Source organism: Myxine glutinosa, chromosome 3 (genome assembly GCF_964187855.1).
Source record: "Myxine glutinosa chromosome 3, kmMyxGlut1.1, whole genome shotgun sequence".
NCBI lineage: Eukaryota > Metazoa > Chordata > Myxini > Myxiniformes > Myxinidae > Myxine > Myxine glutinosa.
In genome coordinates this window covers 92,186,071-92,208,675 of record NC_136263.1, presented here as the reverse complement: position 1 = coordinate 92,208,675, position 22,605 = coordinate 92,186,071, and the positions used below count along the sequence as shown (strand labels likewise).

At 46.1% G+C, this 22,605-nt stretch overlaps 1 protein-coding gene across 1 annotated transcript in view; it reads right to left on the bottom strand.

The window, feature by feature from the left end:
• Nucleotides 1-1,152, bottom strand: part of LOC137423380 (protein disulfide-isomerase-like) — a 107,152-nt gene extending 106,000 nt beyond the window's left edge. Inside the window, exon 1 of the mRNA XM_068110480.2 lies at nucleotides 857-1,152. Within this exon, the coding sequence (XP_067966581.2) occupies nucleotides 857-1,046 (190 nt within the window). The 5' untranslated portion in view covers nucleotides 1,047-1,152. The remainder of the gene's footprint in view (nucleotides 1-856) is intronic.
• Between the last annotated feature and the right edge of the window lie 21,453 nt (nucleotides 1,153-22,605).

The window sequence follows — 22,605 nt, the reverse complement described above, 5'->3', positions numbered from 1 at the left end:
CATCGCCAACTCAATGAAAGGGGGTTCTTTGGTAGGAGACCCAGGGGGACCCCACTGCTGAGAGGGAGACATAAGAAAACCTGACTGGAGTTTGCCAAAACACACCTGAAGAAGCCAAAATCCTTCTGGGAGAATGTCCTGTGGACAGATGAGACCAAATTAGGGCTTGTTGGTAAAGCACATCATCTCTATGTTTACAGGAAACAACATGGAGCCTTCAAAGAACAGAACACCTTCCCTACAGTCAAACATGCAGGAGGTTCAGTGATGTTTTGGGGTTGCTGGGCTGCCTCTAGCACTGGGTGCCTTGAATGTGTGCATGGCATCATGAAATCAGGAGATTACCAAGGCATTTTGGAGCACAATGTTGAACCCAGTGTCAGAAAGCTGGGTCTCCGTCGAAGGTCATGGGTCTTCCAGCAGGACAATGACCCCAAACACACTTTTGTAAATTTCAACCTATTTTTGGAGAAAATTGGGAGTTATTTGAAAAAAGTGTAAGCGTGCCAATATTTTTGGCCATGACTGTGTTGTACAAGTACGTAATAAATAGACCAACTGTTCCTCGAAACATATTCAAATAAGTCATTCACGGTCCGTTAATACATCAGCGTAGGATGGAAAAACTTGCGGGAAATTGTGAACATGTGACGTGTCAATAGTAAAATATGACGTCATTATGACGACGTAGGCTACCCTTGTGTAGGCACGAACTCTATGATCCCCTGAAGTCGCCATCGTTTTCACTCTAATCCCATGATTACTTATTTCCAGCATTAAAGGCAATAATTGTGAGAAGGAGCTGTCGTTATTCCAAAAGTCAAAATGCAATTCCAGGGAATTCGAACAAACTCACGAAACTCCACGAGCAGGTACGGGTGAGTCGCCAGCACTCGGTCGAAGTTCTTCGCTGTAATCACGATCACCTTGTCGTCTTCCTCCGCCACGTCGTCCTCCTCTTCATCCACTTCAACGTCGTCCTGCATTCGCACACCACACGCCAGGAGCAGCAGAAAGAACGCGACGAGGTGTGACCTGGAAGCCATGGCGACCTTGAGCAGAGGAAGTCGCGGAGCACGTTGTTCGCTTTGAGATAAGATGGAGCAAGTGAAGTGGGATGGGCACGACGTGTGGACGTATCTTACCAGCTGCGTTATCAATAATCGTCCAGAAGATAAACTTCAATTATAATTGACAAAACTCCCATCGCTTTGGAGTCCTCCAGCCTGGTTCGATTCCCGATCTGATCAAAACTATCAAATTAGTGTTTCGCATCACAAAGTAAGTAAACTGGGTGTCCTGTCTTCCAGAACCTATTTGTGGCCTTTAAAGACCTCATGTCCTTTGTTGTACAGTAAGCTCGTTATCGTCTGGACCCTGATGGACGAGATGGATTTATGAAAAAGGCCATGTGTAAGCTTCTCGGTGCATTTTGGGGTAAAAGTTGTAGAGTTAAAGTAAAGGAGCTGCATGAATATACATGATATATAAATGCTTGTTCAAAGAAATTGTCCAAAAATGGCAATTTGGCGGCCATTTTGTTTATGCTAATTAGAAGGTCAAACCCTCAAAATTCGGCTTGGGAACCGGGTTAATCGAATTCAGCATACCCTAATTATGTTAAAAAGTGAGGTTCCCAACATTTACCCAAAAAATGCACCGAACAATCACATTTCTAAGAAATCCGTCTCGTCTATGAACAAACTCAGTCAAAGGGAGGCACAAAGCACCCCTCCCTTCATATATGGGATCGTTTCTCTGTATGCAGCTTTTACATGGGGGCTGAAAATGCGTTTCTCGGCTTCTATGGGACGAAATCGGCTCAAAATTTCAGAAGTAAATGCTTTGTACGTTGAGGCAATATCTATCTATAATTCCATTAATCTCTGTGTGTATGTGTGTATGTGTGTTTGTATGTGTGTATGTGTGTATGTGTGTATGTTTGTCTGTGACCGCTGTTTCTCGACAACTACCGGTCCGATATACTTTAAACTTGCCAGGTATATTGCTGGGGACCCGAGGATGTGCCTTTTCAAGGTTTCATATTAATCGGAGAAGTAGTTACCGAGCTATGGCGATTTCTTTACCAAACACTGCAAGCCGTTCGCTTTGGACCAAACCATTGCATGTAAATAGAGGGGGGGGGGGTTCTGTGGTCGTTGCGAATGGACCAAACCATTCATGTAAATAGAGGGGGGGGGGGGTTCTGTGGTCGTTACTGCCACGTGGTTTCAAAGTTTTTTTTTGTTGTTGTTGTTTGCACGCATGTTTTTTTGCACCCACGTACGGGCACGCCCTAGGATGTTTACACACACACACCCCTACACAAATTTTTTTTTTTTTTTTTTTTGGCAAGGAACGGGCACCCACGTACGGGCACGTCCTAGCTTATATATAGTACGGGCATGCCCTAGTGTTCCAAATTTCAGCAACGTTCGTTTATACATTCTTGAGTTATATTTGGAAAACCCTCAAAATCACGTTGGTGTCTGTCCGTCCATCCGTCCATCCGCCCACCCTAAATGTGTTGGCACTTATATCTCAAAGGTTATACATTGAAACTAGCTGAAACATGGAATATACATCGACCAATAGGTCTAGTTAATTGCTTTCGAAACAAATTCCACATAAGTGCTATAGTTTTTGCTTTAAAATTAAATATATATAAATATTCTTGGCCTGGTGTTGGCTTAGCAGTTAGGGTGCCGGCTTGGGATTGTTGGATCCTGGGTTCAAATCCCGGTCGATCCCTGAATTAATGCCAGGGGGATTGACTCAGCCTGCTCATCCTTCCGAGGTCGGGAAATTGACTACCCGTTCGCTGGTAATTCCCTGTGTGTCGCAAGAGGCAACTAACAGGGCTGGCGGTAGGAAGGGCATCCGGCCATAAAACATTGCTTCAAAAAGGGGACCACTGTGCCCAAAAAAGGACAACCCCTGCTCTGTGGGGGAATATGGCCTCTAAAGGTGGTTCTTCTTTCTTCTTTATATATAAATATTATTGGGTAAAATGCCAGGGGCATAGAAAAGGCCCCTATATATAAGGGTATGTGGCAAAGTAGAGAAAAGAAGGGACATTCCATGGCTTATAGAAAATGTCGAACAATATAAAAGAAGGGACATTCAAAAAATCTCGTGTGCATGCTGGACTACACTTGTGGTCTTAGGAGGAACCAAGTAATGCTCTAGAAAAGTTCATATAAAGGGGATCTGGATCCGGCTCGTATAATTTTTAAAGTGATTCTTCACCATAGAGTGATATGGCCAACCTGGTGGAGGTATGCTCTCTACTGAGTGCTGTTCTAGTTGAATTATGTGATTCTTCACCATTGAATGATAAGGCTAAACCGATAATATACAGCACGGTATCTCAAAAAGTTGTGAAGGATTCAGATGAAACCTGGTGGCCAGGTTGGTTATGTGACAAGGACGAATTGATTTGATTTTGGTGAAGATCCAGATACAGATACGAGAACTTTTAAAAGTGATTCTTCACCATTGAGAGATACTGTATATAGCACAATATTTCAAAAAGTTGTGGACGGATTATGACAAAATTAGGTGGATGAATCATGAGTTGGTTCGGTGACAGAAACAAACCGATTAGACTTTAGTTCAGGTCTGAATCCAGATCTGGCCTATCAGTGGGATATGAGATGTAAATCGTTCAGACTGGCAGACGTATGCACTCTACCTAGTGCCATTCAGGTTGCCCATGAAATGAGTATCTGTAAGCTTTCTTGAATTTAATAAAACCCTCTCTGCTAAATACCTTGTCGTCAAACTTGGTTTCATCTGCGAATGTTGAAAGATTACACTTCAACCTGCTATCCAAATCATTGATAGTAATTGCAAATAACAGTACTCCTCCATACCGATTCCTGAAGTACGCAATTACTTACAACATTACAGTAAAATATCATCTTAGAAGTCCAGATATTTTACCACCACTGCACTCCCATCATCTATCCAATCAGTAATTCCCTCATATAATTCCATCAGATTTGTGAAAATTGATCTCCCTTAACCCTTAATAGTGTTGTGTCGGTGGGGTAGTGATATGTAGAGTTAGGTAGATTTGTGTAGGTAACATGCTCTGACTGTCGTGTAGAAGAAGAACCACCACCATGTAATAAGTAGAGGCCCTGTTTAGCCCGAATGTCGGATGAAGTTGTATATTTGTCACCATTACATGGAATAGGGCATGTTAACTGGTTATAGGGATTATGTTAACTACTTCCCTGTTCGTCATTCCCTATGTGATTGAGCCTTTGTCCCTTATGGCACCGCAATATACACTCGTGAGAATGGCAATTAAAGCACATTAAATAATAATAATAAAACTAACCGGAAGCCAGTTATGAGCACTGCTGATGGGATACCACCAGCTACATCAGCACGAAGGTCAGGCAGGCTGAGAGCCACGCCCAGAAGGGCAGTGATTGGGTGGGAGTTGACCAACAGGAAGGCCGGAGCAAGAAACAACTTGCTGATTGGAAAAGAAGCACCAATGACGTCAGAGGTGGGACGTAAAAACCGCGTCTGGCCAGGATTCTTCCTCTTCTCCCTCTTCTCTTGTGCCTTCTCGTGCTTCTCGTGCTGGATGTGAAAAGAGACGGTTGAGCGCTGATGGTTCTCCACCCTTGTCTACACGTTCTGGACCTCGGCGTGGGCGGTCGTGTGCCGAGACCTTGCTGGGGATTGTGAGGAGGCCGAGTTGCGAACGAAGAGCTGGGAACGAGGAACGATGCTCGGGACGTTCGGACGAACGCTCGGGCCTGTGCGCTTGAGGCCTGGTTCCGCGCAAGGACTTTGCACCAATGCGTGTTCACGCGCACGGACCTCCAGGGCCGTTCGCGGACAGACGAGACCAGCCGATTGGGTTAAGTGCACAATAAATCACACATATTTATTTTCATTCCAGTTCTTCCATCCCTTTTGTCTGTGTTTGATATTGTGTGCGGGAGCGCTCCATATAGGAAATGTATTTAGCGTCGCTCTTTTCTTTGTCCCAGCATTCTTTTAATAAATCCTTTTGTTATTTTCCTTGTACATTTTAAACCTGTTTTTCGTTTGAGTGATTTTATTTGCAGGCTTTGGGAATGCTGGCGGACAACAGGTAAGACCCTTGATCTTCCCCTCCCCTTTCTTCCTCCCACATATGTATAAAATCCGCTGTTTGAACTGAACGCCCAGGAGTAATGCTCGATTGCCTTCCATGACTCTCCCGGTGTTAACTGAGAGCAGTCACACGACAATAGGTAACGAGGACACCAAACTGAACACATTTTTTTCTAAAAAAAAATAATTAAAAATAGTTATTAATAGTAGATTAATCTAGTTTTACTCTTAAAATATTGCATAAAGTTTCAATTTCATATGTGCATAATGTTATTATTTAGACATAATGTTATTATGTATTATGGGGGGGGGGGGAGGGGGGGGAGGAAAGGGGAGAGGGGGGGGGCAGAGGGTCGAAAGACCCCAAGTTGCCCAGATATTATTGAGGGATGGAGGTTGCCAGTTTATGATGAAGTAGGCTCTTGCTGCTTATCTTTAATTAACTTATTTATCTAAATGGTTGCTCATTTGATCCCTCATCAAAGTTTCCAATACTTTCCCCATTACCGAAGTGAAGCTAACAGATCTATAGCTTCCTTCGAGCCCTTATTAAAGGGTCTTATATTGCTATCCTCCAAACCTCTGGTATCCATCCTGACTCCTACAAGATATTTGTTACTAACTCATTTTTTTGCTTTGCTTCTTCCCTTATCACTCTCAGATGCAGAGTACAGTGGCTGGCAAAAGTATTCACCCCATATCAATAATGCCACATTTGGTGAATTATAAATTATGTAGAAACAACTTTTCCAAATGAACTTTTTAAATTATAAAACTGAAGAGATCAAACCAAATAAAGACTGTTGTAGTTGAAGGAGGTTGCATATCAAGAATACTTGCAAAAAAACATGTACAAATAAAAATTCACTGGTTGCAGAGGTATTTAGCCCCATAGTTCTGTACTTTGTGGCTGCACATTTTGCAGCAATGACTGCTAAGAAACCTTTTGGGTCGGTCTCTACCAGCTTTGCCCAGTGAGGTGGTGAAATCTTCACCCATTCTTCACGTGAAAATTGCTCTAGTTCTGCCAAGTTTGATGGGGATGGCCGATGGACTGCAATCTTCAAGTCTCGCCATAAATGTTAAATTGGGTTAAAGTCAGGACTTTAACTGGGCCACTCAAGAACATCTATTTTCTTCTTATTCGGACACTCCAATGTGTCTTTAGCTTTGTGTTTTGGATCACTGTCCTGCTGAAATGTGAATCTACTACCCAGTTTTCAGATTAATGGCTGACTCAAGCAGGCTTTCATCAAAGATTCTCCTGTACTTTGCACCATCCATTGTCCCTTCTATCCTGACAAGCTTGCCTGTCCCTGCTGATGAAAACCTACCCCATAAAATGATGCTACCACAACCATGCTTGGCAGTAGGGATGGTGTTGACTGGGTGATGTGCAGTGTTAGACTTGTGCTAGATGTAACGCTTTGAATTTAGACCAAAAAGTTCAATGTTTGTCTCGTCTGACCACCAAACCTTTCTTCACATACTTGCAGTATCATCAATATGCTTTTCACAAACCCCATATGAATTTTTAGATGCATCCCTTTCAGTAATGGCTTCTTTATTGCCACCTGTCTATATATGCCAGCTTTGTGAAGGGAACGGGATATTGTTGATTGATGAACACTGACTTCCATCTCAGACATCGACCCTTGCAGATCTTTCAGTCATTGTTCGATTTACAGTGACATCCCAAACCAGTTTCCTGCTTGCCCGGCTGCTGAGTTTGGATTGGTGACCTGATCTGGGTGGAGTCTGGGTGGTATGATACGTCTTCCACCTCTTAATGATGGATTTCACCGTACTCAAAGGGATAATGAGTGACATTTAAATCTTCTTCTAACCCTCTCCTGAATGGTGCATCTTCACCACTTTATGTCTGACTTCTTTGGAATGGCTCTTGGTCTTCATGTTTGCCTTGTTGGTTTAACAAGTGAGTTACACCTTAAAACTCCTCAGATAAGTGTAGAGCTTAATTTTTAAGTGAAACCACTGATTACATACGGGTAAAGCATATTACACTTATTTTGTAACCTTTCCAACAAATAATTTGCTATCACTAGCAGGACTACCCGGCATTGCCGGTGGAGGGGGAGGTGAGGGGAGGGGAGAGGGAGGGAAAAGATATACTACATATACATCCTTGGGTGGGGGTGGGGGAGGGGAGGGGTGGCATTGACAGGTCCCTCTGTTTTGGGGGAGGGGAGGAAGGGAAGCAGGGAAAGAATTCCCTGGCATAGAGTGCTTTAACCTCAGTGTTGCCCAGGTAAAAAAAGGAAATTGTAATTGTTGGCATTGCCGGGTGGGGGAAGGGGGAAGGAGGGAGAGGAGTGAGGAGGAGGGGGGTGGAGGGTTGGAAGGGGGAAGAGGGGGGAGCAGGGGGAGGAAGGGGAGAAGGGGAAGGGGGGAGGAGGGGTAGGGGGAAAGAGAGGGGAGAAGGGGAGGGGAGGGGGGGGGGAGGCAGGAGAGAAAGGGGGTTCATATATATTCTGGTGGGTGAATGTGGCTCACCTTTCTGAGTTAAGTGTGATGCCGATCAGGAAGAAGAAGAAGCTGTACTACCAAATTCGTATACATACTTCTGGAATTGTTTGATTTATTTGTATGCAAATGTCTGGTGATTGTTTTGTATTTATTTATGCGAATGTGTACTTGTACTTTGCACCTTAAGTACAAGTACACAGCTGTCATTAATTGTCATTAATTTTAAAAGGCTTCGGCACTATTGAGCGTTTTTTTTTTTTTTTTGTTAACTCCACAAAAACGATCTTTATTTCATAATTTTATTTTTGCCTAAAACAATCCCAGGCATTCACTGATGAACCTCTGAAAGTTTGACGAAGATCCGTTCAGCCATCTCTGAGGGAAATGGCGACACACAGACAGACAGACACACAGACAGACATCTCTCTTATATAGTAGAAGACAAACAGAAGTACGCGGGGGAGGGGAAGGAGGGGGTAGGGGGAGGAGGAGGGAGGGGAGGGGAGGGGAGGTGGGGAGCCAGGAGAGGAAGAAGGTTCATATATATGCTGGTGGGTGAATGCGGCGTTCATCACGTTTCTGAGTTGTGTGATGCCGAACAGGAAGAAGAAGCCATACAACCAACTTCGTACACTTCCGGAATTGTTTGATTTATTTGCATTCATATGTCTGGTGATTGTTATGTATTTATTTATGTGAATGTGTACTTTTATATAACTGTCATTAATTTAAAAAGGCTTAGGCACTATTGAGCATTTTTTTTTTTTTTAACTCCAAAAAAACGAAATTTAAAACTTTTTTTTTTGGCCGAAAACACTCCCAGGTACTCACTGATGAACCTCTGAAAGTTTGACAAAGATCCGTTCAGCCATCTCTGAGAAAAATGGCGACACAGCAAGACAGACATCTCTCTTATATACAGTGCATTCAGAAAGTATTGAGACCCCTTCACTTTTTTCACATTTTGTTATGTTGCAGCCTTATGCTGAAATCGTTTAAATTCATTTTTTCCCTCATCAATCTACACTCAATACCCCATAATGACAAAGAGAAAACAGGATTTTAGGAAGTTTTGCAAATTTATTAAAAATAAAAAACTGAAATATCACATTGACATAAGTATTCATACCCTGTGCTATGACACTTGAAATTTAGCTCAGGTGCCTCCTATTTCTCTTGATCATCTTTGAGATGTTTCTACACCTTGATTGGAGTCCACCTGTGGTAAATTCAATTGATTGGACATGATTTGGAAAGGCACACACCTGTCTATATAAGGTCTCACAGCTGACAATGCATATCAGAGCAAAAACCAAGCCATGAGGTCGAAGGAACTGCCTGCAGAGCTCAGAGACAGGATTGTGTCGAGGCACAGATCTGGGGAAGCCGACAAAAAAATTCTGCTGCTTTGAAGGTTCCCAAGAGCACAGTGGCCTCCATAATTCTTAAATGGAAGAAGTTTGGAACAACCATGACTCTTCCTAGAGCCGGCCGCCCTGCCAAACTGAGCAATCGGGGGAGAAGGGCCTTGGTAAAAGAGGTGACCAAGAACCCGATGGTCACTCTGGCTGAGCTCCAGAGATCCTGTGTGGAGATGGGAGAAACTTCCAGAAGGACACCAATCACTGCAACACTCCACCGATCTGGGCTTTATGGCAGAGTGGCCAGACGGAAGCCTCTCCTCGGTGAAAGACACATGAAAGCCTGCTTGGAGTTTGCAAAAAAGCACCTAAAGGATTCTCAGACTGTGAGAAACTCTCAGACGTATTGCACTGTGTGAATTATATAATTACCAACTCACGGTCTGACGTAACTCGGCTAAAAATTATCCGATTTGCACCAAATAAAGTTCATGCATGGTTGCACAGACCCGGACTTCTCAATAAAAGTGGAAATAGAATGTAAATTGGAGTTAAAACAAGGAATATTAACAGCTTTGACATACCGCACTCCAAATTACAGTCCAGAAAACTGTTGGGGGAAAATACCAAAGTTCAAAGTGCCATAACTTTGTCAAAAATGATGGAAACGTCGTGAAGTTCGAACTTGATCTCTATCTTATTGTTACGTAGTCCTCCCGGTGACTAACTGGTCTCGGTGACCCCCGGACCGTGAGAGGAACTCCGCCAGGAAGATATATTATTTCTGCGCTTTCGTAACGCAATCAATATGACTTCCAATCCATCAGAAACCCCACACCAAGGATCCGGAACAATCAATGATATATTCCCCGAGCAATCAACAACCATCAACAATCAACAATTAATCACCAATAGTATTCAGATGGCCATCTTATATATGTGTGTCCCCTTTCCCCACTCCCAACCCCTTGGGTACTCACGACCCCTTTGGTCTCTGTCTCTCACAATGTCTCTGGGCCCCTCCTGACCAAGATGATGGTCGGCTTCTCCGCACACGGGCGGTTGAACGAACCCCTGGCTGACGTGCTCCCAAACGTGCACGTCACGTACCGGGAACAACGGTTGCAGCGCACACCTCCTTGCCAAGCAAAGCGGGCAAAGCAACGCGCCGCTTGTCCAGCGCGCGAGGCCCAAGGTGCGACCCGTACGCGTCCTTGTAGACGGTGAGGCGAACTGTGCCGGACGCTGGGTTCCGTGCACGGACCCATGGCAACATGACGTGTCAAGGGTTAAGTACCCTGCGCAGGTAACTCCTTTTGTCAGATGGGCTTTCAAACGTAGCAAACGTAGCGTCCTCCCCGCTGCTCAATATCGATACCCACTCTCGTCGGAGCTCGGCGAGGAAGAAGAAGAGGATCGTCGCTTCTCCAGGACCTCGTGTCTTTTTCCTTCCGTTTCCGGTCTCCTTTTTCCCAGAAGGGCTCCTGACCCTTTAATCACAACAACCTTTAATCGACTACACATTGATAAGCAAAGACCTGAATAGTAATTCACATGAATTCGTAACACTCCCCCCCTTCAAGAAAGAAAGTTTGAACCCAGCGAAAACTTTCTTTGCCGGCCAACTTGAATAAACAAACCAGATAACTCACCCCACCCCAAATCATCAGTTCCCCCCGGGCACAGTCATCACTTAAAAATAAAGCAACAATATTTCACCCAATCCCCTAGATTAATTCCCTCTGGACCAAGCGTCAACCACTTCTGGTTTCTCTTGAATGACGGTTAAGAGGTGGTGACCAAAGCCCCAAAGTTAAACCTCTCGATAGCACTTTTTCGGGAGGCCCAGCTGAGTATTCCCTACATGGACGCCTTAAGGAATGTGGAGTTCACGGTTAGTCCGTGCAGGAAAGTTCACTACCTGGACGCCTTTAAGAACGTGGCGTTCACGGTTAGTCCGTGTAGGAGCCCCGGCTCGGCGGCTCCCCCGTATCTAGTGCTTCAACTTCTCCAGACTCCTAACAGTTACGGTGGGACCCCTTGTCCCAGCCGTTACTTGACTGGCGGTCTCCTTCTCGGCCAGTGCTCTGACATTCCTTCTTTCGGGAGGTGCCGTAACTCTGGGAGCCTCCATAGTAATATCGGCTGCTGCCAACCCCAAAACTACCGCCAAGTTGTCCTCTTCTGTAGACCTCTCGACGCCTACGAAATGCCTTCCCGACTGTTATGGTCCGACCCTCCAAAGCCTTACCATTCCAATTCTTCTCTGCCTCTCTGGCGTCTCTTGGGCTTGCAAACGTGACAAAGCCGAACCCTCTTGACCATTGCGTTTCCCTGTCTTTTACCACCCGCACTTCCACCAGCGGCCCATATCTGTTGAAGACAGAGGTCAGAACTTCTTCCTCTGTGTTGAAGTTCAGTCCCCCTACAAATAACTTGGAACTTGTGTCGCCATCCCGAGCTGGGGTGGTGTTATTTCCCCTGCGGGGCTCTTTATCCCCCCTCGGGTTACCATAAATTTGCCCCCCGGCCAAATCATTCCCGATAATCACAGATACTCCCTCTACAGGAAGCATGGCTTGTAAACCGACGGTGACCGGTCCTGACACCAAATCGGATTCCAAATGGATGACATGAAGTGGGGCACTAACACAGCCACCGATCCCTTGTAACCGAACACTATCACCAGTTGCGGTACTCTTTGACAATGGCAAAATGCCTTCAAGCATTAAGGATTGATGGGCTCCTGTGTCCCTCAAAACCCTAACCGGTCTTGGGTTAGTCAAGTCTCCCTTGAATGAGACCAACCCCTCATAAATAAATGGTTGGTAACTCTTCTGTGGGCGATTTCTTACGCTTGCCATCGCATTCGGAGTGGTAATAGTCGGACTCCGCTCTGGGTTTTCCCTTTTCATGAGGCAACAACTGGACATCAAGTGTCCAGGTTTCTTGCAAAAAGCGCAAGTAGGCCCGGAGGAAAAACTCGTGGTCTGCCTCGGGCCCCCCGAAAAATAAGTTTGTCTTGGGCCCGTAGCCCCCTGATTTCGAACAGTTCGGGTATCAGCGTTGCCCCATATTCATCTCGAGGCCGCCGCCATGTATTGTCGTTCTCCGTACCAGCTGTTCCACACCTCCCCTGCGGAGATCTAGGCGAGGAGTTAGGTTCGTGGACCCCTATCCGGTGTGTTAAGGCATAATCATCTGCCATGGTGGCTGCGTCCCACAACTTCGGTACTTTCTTTTCCTGCAGGTACATTTTGATGTCCTCATGGACACACTGTTGAAATTCCTCCACCAGCATCAGGTCACGCAATGCTTCGAAGTCGTTCCCGACTCCTTTTGACTCACACCACCGATCAAACATATTTTCTTTCACTCTAGCAAACTCCACATGGGTCTCACTCTCCCTCTTCCTGGCATTCCTGAATTTTTGCCGGTAAGCTTCCGGAACCAACTCATAGGCTTTGAGGATGTGCTTCTTCAATACCTCATAATCTGCACATTGGTCCATTGGTAACGCCGAATAAATCTCTTGAGCTTTACCCACCAGCACACTTTGCACTAGTATGGTCCAGGCCTCCTCCGGCCAGTTTAACTGTCGAGCCACTTTCTCAAAGTGTGGAAAAAATTGAGTGACTTCCTTTTCACTGAAGGGTGGAACCAGCCTCACATGTCTGCCCACCTCCCAGGTGTTCTGGCTAGGTGTCGACCCCGTCCGCAAGGGTGGTACCTCTCCCCGTTCTCTCATTAAATCCAGCTCCTTGAATTTAATCTCTTGCTGAAGCGCCAGATCACGTTCCTTTAATTCCCTTTCGGCTTTTCTCTCCTCTGCTTCGAGTTCCCTGGCAGCTCTCCTCTCCTCTGCTTTTCTCCCTTCTAACCTTTCCTGGAGTTCTCGTTCCACTCTCCTTTCCTCTGCTTGTTTCTCTTCTCTCCTCTCTTCTGCTTTCCTTTCTTCTTCTGCTCTTTCCTTTTCTGCTTTCCTTTCTTCTTCTGCTAACCTTTCCTGGAGTTCTCGTTCCACTCTCCTTTCCTCTGCTTGTTTCTCTTCTCTCCTCTCTTCTGCTTTCCTTTCTTCTTCTTTTAACCTTTCCTGGAGTTCTCATTCCACTCTCCTTTCCTCTGCTTGTTTCTCTTCTCTCCTCTCTTCTGCTTTCCTTTCTTCTTCTTTTAACCTTTCCTGGAGTTCTCGTTCCACTCTCCTTTCCTCTGCTTGTTTCTCTTCTCTCCTCTCTTCTGCTTTCCTTTCTTCTTCTTTGATCCGTTCCTGGCTCCGTAATTGCAACTCCAGTTTCCGGAGCTCAACGTCTTCTGGTTCTTCGGGTAGCCACTGCCAGGCTAACTCGTCCCATGTTCCTAATCCCACCATAGACTGTATCACCGTGGTCTGCAATTCTGCCTTCCTCAAATTAGTTCGGACCTCCAAGTTAAAATGTTTGGCCAATTTCAAGAGGTCCGACTTTAGTAACGCTCGGAACTGTGCCTCACTCGGGGTTACCGCAAAGTTCTGTGCCACAAACGCCATGGTGCCTATCGTTAACACCTGTTAACCTTCACCCAAGACTTTACCCCCAATTTCCCCAAAAATTTACCAATTAATACTTAATTAATAAATTTTAATTAATAAAAATATTATTTTATTATTTTATACAATTTTAGATCCCGGACGTAGACCCAATTGCGAATCCGCAAATCGTAATCCCGGACGAGCCCCCCAATTCTGTTACGTAGTCCTCCCGGTGACTACCTGGTCTCGGTGACCCCCGGACCGTGAGAGGAACTCCGCCAGAAAGATATATTATTTCTGCGCTTTCGTAACGCAATCAATATGACTTCCAATCCATAAGAAACCCCACACCAAGGATCCGGAACAATCAATGATATATTCCCCGAGCAATCAACAACCATCAACAATCAACAATTAAACACCAATAGTATTCAGATGGCCATCTTGTATATGTGTGTCCCCTTTCCCCACTCCCAACCCCTTGGGTACTCATGAGCCCTTTGGTCTCTGTCCCTCACAATGTCTCTGGGCCCCTCCTGACCAAGATGATGGTCGGCTTCTCTGCACACGGGCGGTTGAACGAACGCCTGGCTGACGTGCTCCCAAACGTGCACGTCACGTACCGGGAACAACGGTTGCAGCGCACACCTCCTTGCCAAGCAAAGCGGGCAAAGCAACGCACCGCTTGTCCAGCGCGCGAGGCCCAAGGTGCGACCTGTACGAGTCCTTGTAGATGGTGAGGCGAACTGTGCCGGACGCTGGGTTCCGTGCACGGACCCACGGCAACTTGACGTGTCAAGGGGTAAGTACCCTGCGCAGGTAACTCCTTTTGTCAGACGGGCTTTCAAACGTAGCAAACGTAGCGTCCTCCCCGCTGCTCAATATCGATACCCACTCTCGTCGGAGCTCGGCGAGGAAGAAGAAGAAGATTGTCGCTTCTCCAGGACCTCGTGTCTTTTTCCTTCCGTTTCCGGTCTTCTTTTTCCCAGAAGGGCTCCTGACCCTTTAATCACAACAACCTTTAATCGACTACACATTGATAAGCAAAGACCTGAATAGTAATTCACATGAATTCGTAACACTTATCATGAGTAAACCATGTACCAAGTTTGAAATCATTAGCCTTAAGAGTTTAGAAAAAAAGTCCGGAAAGCTGTTCTTTGCGTGACGGACTGACAGACGGGCAGACTGACAGACGGAGGGACGGAGTGCAAACCTATAGTCCCCTCCGGTGTGCACCGGTAGGGGACTAACAAGCATTCTGAGTATTGCGCTGCAATACATGTCCCCTACCGGCAATCTGTCGTCCGGAAAACTGTTGGGGAAATTACCAAAGTTCAAAGTGCCATAACTTTGTCAAAATTATCGAAACGTCGTGAAGTTCGAAATTGATCTGTAATTTATCATGAGGAAACCATGTACCAAGTTTGAAATCATTAGTATTAAGACTTTAGAAAAAAATTCCGGAAAACTGTTCTTTGCCGAACGGACTGACCGACTGACAGACGGACAGACGGAGGGACGGAGTGCAAACCTATAGTCCCCTCTGGTGTACATTGGTAGGTGACTAAAAATAGGGGTAATTCCCCCTGGGCTCACACCTGGTAGAATAAAGCCAGATACTACACTGAACAAGCATTCTGAGTATTGCGCTGCAATACATGCCCCCTACCAAAATTCAAAGTGCCATAACTTTGTCAAAAATGATCGAATATGCAAATTTATGCACGGTTGATGCTGGTTTTCAAACTTGATCGGAGGCATGCTGAGACACATGTGTGTCATGCCTCGCCTTGTTGATAAGCCCGCAAGGTCGCTCGTGGAGCGGCCTGCACGTATTGCACTGTGTGAATTATATAATTACCAACTTACGGTCTGAGGTACCAGTGATTCAAGATATCCATTTTTTTTTTTTTTCGTTTAATTGACGATATCTGCCAAAACACGTGCCCTATCGCAAATTCCAAAAGGACATTTTAGTAGACTGACATGCTGAATAGATCTGTGGTTTCCCCTCGATTAGATGAAAAACGAGGGAGGGGATCGGTTTTAAAGGTTCATGCTTAAAAACGTTATAACACTAAAACCATGTGATGCATGATGTCATGCTCGCTGACTTTTTTGTTCGTCGTGGGTATGCGATTCTGCCTGCAAAGTTTGGCCTCGATCTGTTCAGCCGTTGCAGAGAAAAAGGGGTTTTAGTGTTTTCACGAAAAACAATATGGCGGCCGAACCACGTGACCTGTAACGTCATAATTACCATTAAAATATTCTACAGACCGAGTCCCTCCTACGGTGAAAATTTGATCTCAATCGGTCCAATGATTGCAGAGAAAATGTTTTTTTTAAGGAAATTAAAACTTAAAATGGCACTGAGTTAAGGATCATCAGAATTATCAGAATTACCAAAGTTCAAAGTGCCATAACTTTGTCAAAAATGATCGAAACGTCGTGAAGTTCGAACTTGATCTGGAACTTATCATGAGGAAACGATGGGCCAAGTTTGAAATCATTAGCATTAAGCGTTTAGAAAAAAAGGCCGGAAAACTGTTCATTGCGTGACGGACTGACGGACTGACTGACGGACGGAGGGACGGCGTGCAAACCTATAGTCCCCTCCGGTGTACACCGGTAGGGGACTAATAAAGCTGGATACTACACTGAATAAAGGTATTTCATACAGTATCATGGTATTTTAAACCTTAGCTCTTTTAGCTCTTTCACGAGCCTCGATTCAGTATTCAAAAAAACAAAAACAAAAAAAACAAACCCAATTTCAATGGTACAAACAAAAATACTTCTTTTGGGGGGCAACCCTCCCCCACCCCCTCCACCTCGTATACCTCCTCAGACCCAATTTTTCTTATGCCTTGAACAGACATTGGTATGTCACGGGTGATGAAGGTTGTGGTCAAGTTTCATTGCAATCGTGTGTTTATTCAGAGAAAAGAGCAAATACCTACTTTGGAGGGCAACCCCCTCTCACTCCCCTGTCGACCCCTTTAGGGCCCGATTTTTTTTTTAATGCCGTGAACAAACATTGGTGCATCACGGGTGGTGAAGGTTGTGGTGAAGTTTCATCGAAATCGTGTCTGTATTTTCTGAGCAGAAAGTAAATACCTTTTCGGGGAGCAACCCCCCGATAGACTGCCTTAGACCCCAAATTTTTTTAATGCCGTGAACAAACTTTCGTCACAACACAACAAATATAATTTGTGCCAAATTTGGTCGCAGTGCCATTAGCGGTTTCGGAGAAGAAGTTTCAAGTGTTTACGGACTGACTGACGGACAACGCGCCATCGCAGAAGCTCCGCTGAACTTCGTTCCAGGTGAGCTAAAAAGCACGTTATCTATAGCCCTGAAATGTTGATGTCCGGAAGTGTTCGTGGTGTATCTCAGGCAGAGCCATCCTTATAGGTTGTGATGGCAGAACCCCAGTCCACGTTTGGAATCGCTGAGGTCAGGGTTCCAAGATCATGCTGCAGGAAATGTTATTACCTCCGCCCCAAAGGTGGATGGAGGTTGTATTTTCACACCTGTCTGTTTGTTTGTGAAGAAAATATCTCAAAATGTTGTGGACGGATTCAGACGAAATGTAGCGTATGTGACAAGGACGAAATGATTAGATTTTGCTCAAGATCCGGATTCGGATCCGGCTACTAGAATTTTTTAAGTGATTCTTCACCATTGGAGATGGGGCCAAAAACAATACATAGCAGGATATCTCAAAAAGTTGCGGATGGATTTGGACGAAACTTGGTGAACAGTTGTGTGTGTGACAAGGACAAATATATTCGATTTTGGTGAAGATCTGAATATGGATTCGGATATGAGAATTGTTTAAATTCTTAAGTGATTCTTCACCATTGGGAGATCGGGCCAAAAACGATACATAGCGGGATATCTCAAAGTTATGGATGGATTTGGACGAAACTGGTTGGGCAGGTTGTGTGTGTGACAAAGAAGAATTGATTCGATTTTGGTGAAGATCCGAATATGGATTTGGATATGAGAATTATTTAATTTCTTAACTGACTATTCACCATGGGAGATAGGGCCAAAAACGAGACTTTTTTTTAATTTTTATACAAGATCGAGGCTCGTGAAAGAGCGAACATTAATCACACAGAAAGACAAACCGACACATAAAACATATAACATCGGGAGCAGTAGACAAGATGGGGAGAGAGGAGGAAGGACACAAACACAACATTATTTTGAGAGCAGGGACCGAGAGACATGGAGACATCGAGAGATCTGTGAGAGGGAGAGGGCATTGGGGGAGGGCATGGGAAGGGGGGGGGGGGGGGGGGTTGGGAGAGGTATAAAACATATGGACACTGCCAGGACTTCCAGGAAAGAAGTTGGAATTTCAAACAAGGTGGATCTGGGGTGAATTAGCGGGGGTAGAAAAGATCAAGGTTTTGGATGGGGGAAGATAAGAGATGGTGATGAACAGCTGTTTTAAAGACCTGGAGGGACGAGTGGGATTGAAGGGAGTGAGGGAGTTTGGTCCAGAGGCGGGAGAAAAGAGGAAAGAGGAAAGAGGAAAGAGGAAAGAGGAAAAGAGGAGAAAAGAGGAATGTCGAACCCAAATGCTCCTGGACTCTGTGTCCTTCTCTCCTGACAAGGTGGAGGAGTTTTTGTCAAAACCTCGACTCTGATTCTGCAACTGGACCAGACGGCATCAGCCCACGGGTCCTAAAATCCTGCTCTGCCGCTCTATCTCACCCTCTCTCTGTTCTTTTCACCCTATCTTTTGCTCAAGGTCATCTGCCAGCATCCTGGAAATCAGCTAACATTACCGCTTTACACAAAAAAGGTGCAAAAACAGATCCTTGCAACTACAGACCAATCAGCCTGCTCCCAATTATCAGCAAAGTCATGGAATCCATCATTGCTTCGGATATGAAATCTTTCCTCTCCTCCAATGGCTTGATCTCTGATCATCAATTTGGTTTCAGACCAGGTCACTCTACTCTGGACATGCTGCTTCTGCTGTCTCAACAATGGATGGAGGTCCTGAATGCCAAACAGGAAATCAGAGCTGTCTCCCTTGACATATCAAGGGCCTTTGATACGGTCTGGCACCCAGCTCTGCTCACCAAACTCTCCTCCTATGGTATCCATGGAAATCTCCATGCATGGCTTGCGGACTTCCTCTCTGGTCGTAGTCAACGTGTGGCCCTGAATGGATTTCTCTCATCTCCCCTTCCTGTTCAGGCTGGAGTTCCCCAAGGAAGTGTGCTGGGCCCTGTGCTTTTTCTGGTCTTTATCAATGATCTCTCTGACTCTCTGGAAAATCCTCTCTATCTCTTTGCTGATGACTCCACTCTCTGCCGCTCCATTCCTCTTCCCTCAGATAGGCAGTCTGCAGCCTCCTCACTCTCTGAAGACCTGGACAAAATCACAGACTGGTCAAACAAGTGGAACATGTCTTTCAATCCTGCCAAATCTCACTCTATTACTATGTCTCTCCGAAAAGATCGACTGGACAACCCTCCCATCTACTTTCTCAACAATCCTCTCCAAGAAGTTCTGTCACTCAAGCTTTTGGGTCTCACTATCTGCCATGATCTTTCTTGGGAAAACCACATTTCCAAGCTGGCCTCCAAAGCCAGTCGCCGACTGGGCATCCTCCGTCGTGCGAAGTCCTTCCTCGGCACACCTGAGCTCCTCACCACATACAAGGCTTTCATCCGCAGCTCAATGGAATACTGTTCTCCCCTATGGGCTGGTGCTCCTGCCTCACACCTGGCTCGGCTTCACGCTGTTGAATCCAAAGCTTTCAAAATCATTGGAATCTCCCGCGATGAAGCTATCTCTGAGGGCCTTTCACTCACTCACCGCAGGCAGGTAGGTGGTCTTTCTGTCTTCTACCGACTCCTCTCCGGCCTTGCTCCCCCAGCTCTCTCCGTGCTCTGTCCCCCAAATATTCCTACAGGTCGCACAAGATCTGCCAGCAACCCTCTGATGGTTAAACTGCCGAAATCTCGGCTCTCTGCTCACCTTCACTCTTTCATTCCTCTTTTCTCCCGCCTGTGGAACAAACTCCCACACTCCCTTCAATCCCTCTCCTCCCTCCAGGTCTTTAAAACAGCTGTTCACCACCATCTCTTATCTTCCCCCATCCATAACCTTGATCTTTTCTACCCCCACTAATTCACCCCAGATCCACCTTGTTTGAAATTCCAACTTATTTCCTGGAAATCCTGGCAGTGTCCATATGTTTATACCTCTCCCACCCCCCCCCCCTTCACATGCCTCCCCCCCTTCACATGCCTCCCCCCTTCACATGCCTCCCCCCAAAGCCCTCTCCCTCCCACAGATCTCTCGATGTCTCCATGTCTCTCGGTCCCTGCTCTCAAATGTTGTGTTTGTGTCCTTCCCCCTCTCTCCCCATCTTGTCTACCGCTCCCGATGTTATTTGTTTTATGTGTCTGTTTGTCTTTCTGTGTGATTAATTTTCGCTCTTTCACGAGCCTCGATCTTGTATACAAAAAAAAAAAAAAAAAAAAAAAATGAAAGAGTGAAGGTGAGCAGAGAGCCGAGATTTCGGTAGTTTAACCATCAGAGGGTTGCTGGCAGATATTGTGCGACCTGTAGGAATATTTGGGGGACAGAGCACAGAGAGAGCTAGGGGTGCAAGGCCGGAGAGGAGTCGGTAGAAGACAGAAAGACCACCTACCTGCCTGCGGTGAGTGAGTGAAAGGCCCTCAGAGATAGCTTCATCGCGGGAGATTCCAATAATTCTGAAAGCTTTGGTTTCGACAGCGTGAAGCCGAGCTAGGTGTGAGGCAGGAGCACCGGCCCATAGGGGAGAACAGTATTCCATTGAGCTGCGGATGAAAGCCTTGTATGTGGTGAGGAGCTCAGGTGTGCCGAGGAAGGACTTCGCACGACAGAGGATGCCCAGTCGGCGACTGGCTTTGGAGGCCAGCTTGGAAATGTGGTTTTCCCAAGAAAGATCATGGCAGATAGTGAGACCCAAAAGCTTGAGCGACAGAACTTCTTGGAGAGGATTGTTGAGAAAGTAGATGGGAGGGTTGTCCAGTCGATCTTTTCGGAGAGACATAGTAAGAGTGTGAGATTTGTCAGGATTGAAAGACATGTTCCACTTGTTTGACCAGTCTGTGATTTTGTCCAAGTCTTCAGAGAGTGAGGAGGCTGCAGATTGCCGATCTGAGGGCAGAGGAATGGAGCGGCAGAGAGTGGAGTCATCAGCAAAGAGATGGAGAGGATTTTCCAGAGAATCGGAGAGATCATTGATAAAGACCAGAAAAAGCACAGGGCCCAGAACACTGCCTTGGGGAACTCGAGCCTGAACAGGAAGGGGAGATGAGAGAAAACCATTCAGGGCCACACTTTGACTACGACAAGAGAGGAAGTCCGCCAGCCATGCGTGGAGATTTCCATGGATACCATAGGAGGAGAGTTTGGTGAGCAGAGCGGGGTGCCAGACCGTATCGAAGGGACATGATGTGTCAAGGGAGACAGCTCTGATTTCCTGTTTGGCATTGAGGACCTCCATCCATTGTTGAGACAGCAGAAGCAGCATGTCCAGATCAGAGTGACCTCGTCTGAAACCAAATTGATGATCAGAGATCAAGCCATTGGAGAAGAGGAAGGATTTGATATCCGAAGCAATGACGGATTCCATGACTTTGCTGATAATTGGGAGCAGGCTGATTGGTCTGTAGTTGCAAGGATCAGTTTTTGCACATTTCTTGTGTAAAGCGGTAATGTTTGCTGATTTCCAGGATGCTGGCAGATGACCTTGAGCAAAAGAGAGGGTGAAAAGGACAGAGAGTGGGTGAGATAGAGCAGCAGAGCAGGATTTTAGGACCCGTGGGCTGATGCCGTCTGGTCCAGTTGCAGAATCAGAGTCGAGGTTAGACAAAAACTCCTCCACCTTGTCAGGAGAGAAGGACACAGAGTCCAGGAGCAGTTGGGTTCGACTGGGAAGGGTGGGAACAGAGAGAGATGGGTTTGGGACACAAGATTTTGAGGCAAACACAGAGTTGAGGCATTCGGCTTTGTCACGTGCGATGTCAACTGTGTGGCCATTTGAGGTAAGGGAGGGGATGGAGGGGGAACAAACACCAGAAACGGATTTGACCAGACGCCACCAGGATTTGGAGGAAGGAGACAGGTTTGAGAGTTCATTCTTGAGTGTGGAGAGATAGTGCTTCCTGGCACTCCTGAGGGTAGACACACACTTGTTCCGAGCTTGGTGGAAGGAACTGAGATTGCCTTCAGTTGGATTTGCCTTCCAAGAGGCAAAGGCAAGTTGTTTCAGGGCAACTGCCTCACCACAAGATTCAGTGTACCATGGACGGGAGGAAGGGTAAGACAACTGAAGACGAGATGGGATAAATCTGTGCATGAGAGAGAGCAGTTTGCTTTGGAAGAATTCCCAGGAAGAATTGATGTCAGAGGCAGTGGAGATGGGAGAGCAGTCCAGATGATTGCTGGCTACTTGAAGACCGTCCCAGTCGGCCTGAGTGAAATGCCAGACTCGTAGACGCTGAGGAGGCTCTCTGAGAATGGCCAGAGAGATGTCCACTTTGACAAGCACATGATCAGAAGAACCGATTGGAGCAGAAGAAGAGCAGCAGACATTAGCAAGGAAGTTTGTCATAACCAAGTCTAGAAGAGAAGATACTCCATTGGCTGAGATCCGGGTCGGGAAATTGACAGATTGTGTCAATCCCAGTGAGTCACAGAAGTCCTTTGCTGAGGTGCCATGACTGTTGAGAGAGGAACCCACACCCAACCAGCTGGCATGATGACAGTTGAAGACACCACATATGAGGAAGAGAGAGTTGGGATGAGTGGATAGAAGTTGGTCCATGTTGTCAGACAGTGAAATGTAAATGGAGTCATCACTGTTTGGAGGACGGTACAGAACACATATGAACAAAAGGTGGGAGCGGAGAGGAAGCCGTAGCCAGAGGTACTCCTGGGGGTGAGGAGGAGAGAGGGCAGTGCAAGGAGAGTGAGGAAGAGAGTTTTTGATAAAGATAGACACCCCACTACCAGCTCGAGGCTCAGGTCTATCATACCGGAGGAGGGAGTAACCAGGAAGAGATATTAAGGAATCAGAGACATCTTGAAGGAGGAAAGTCT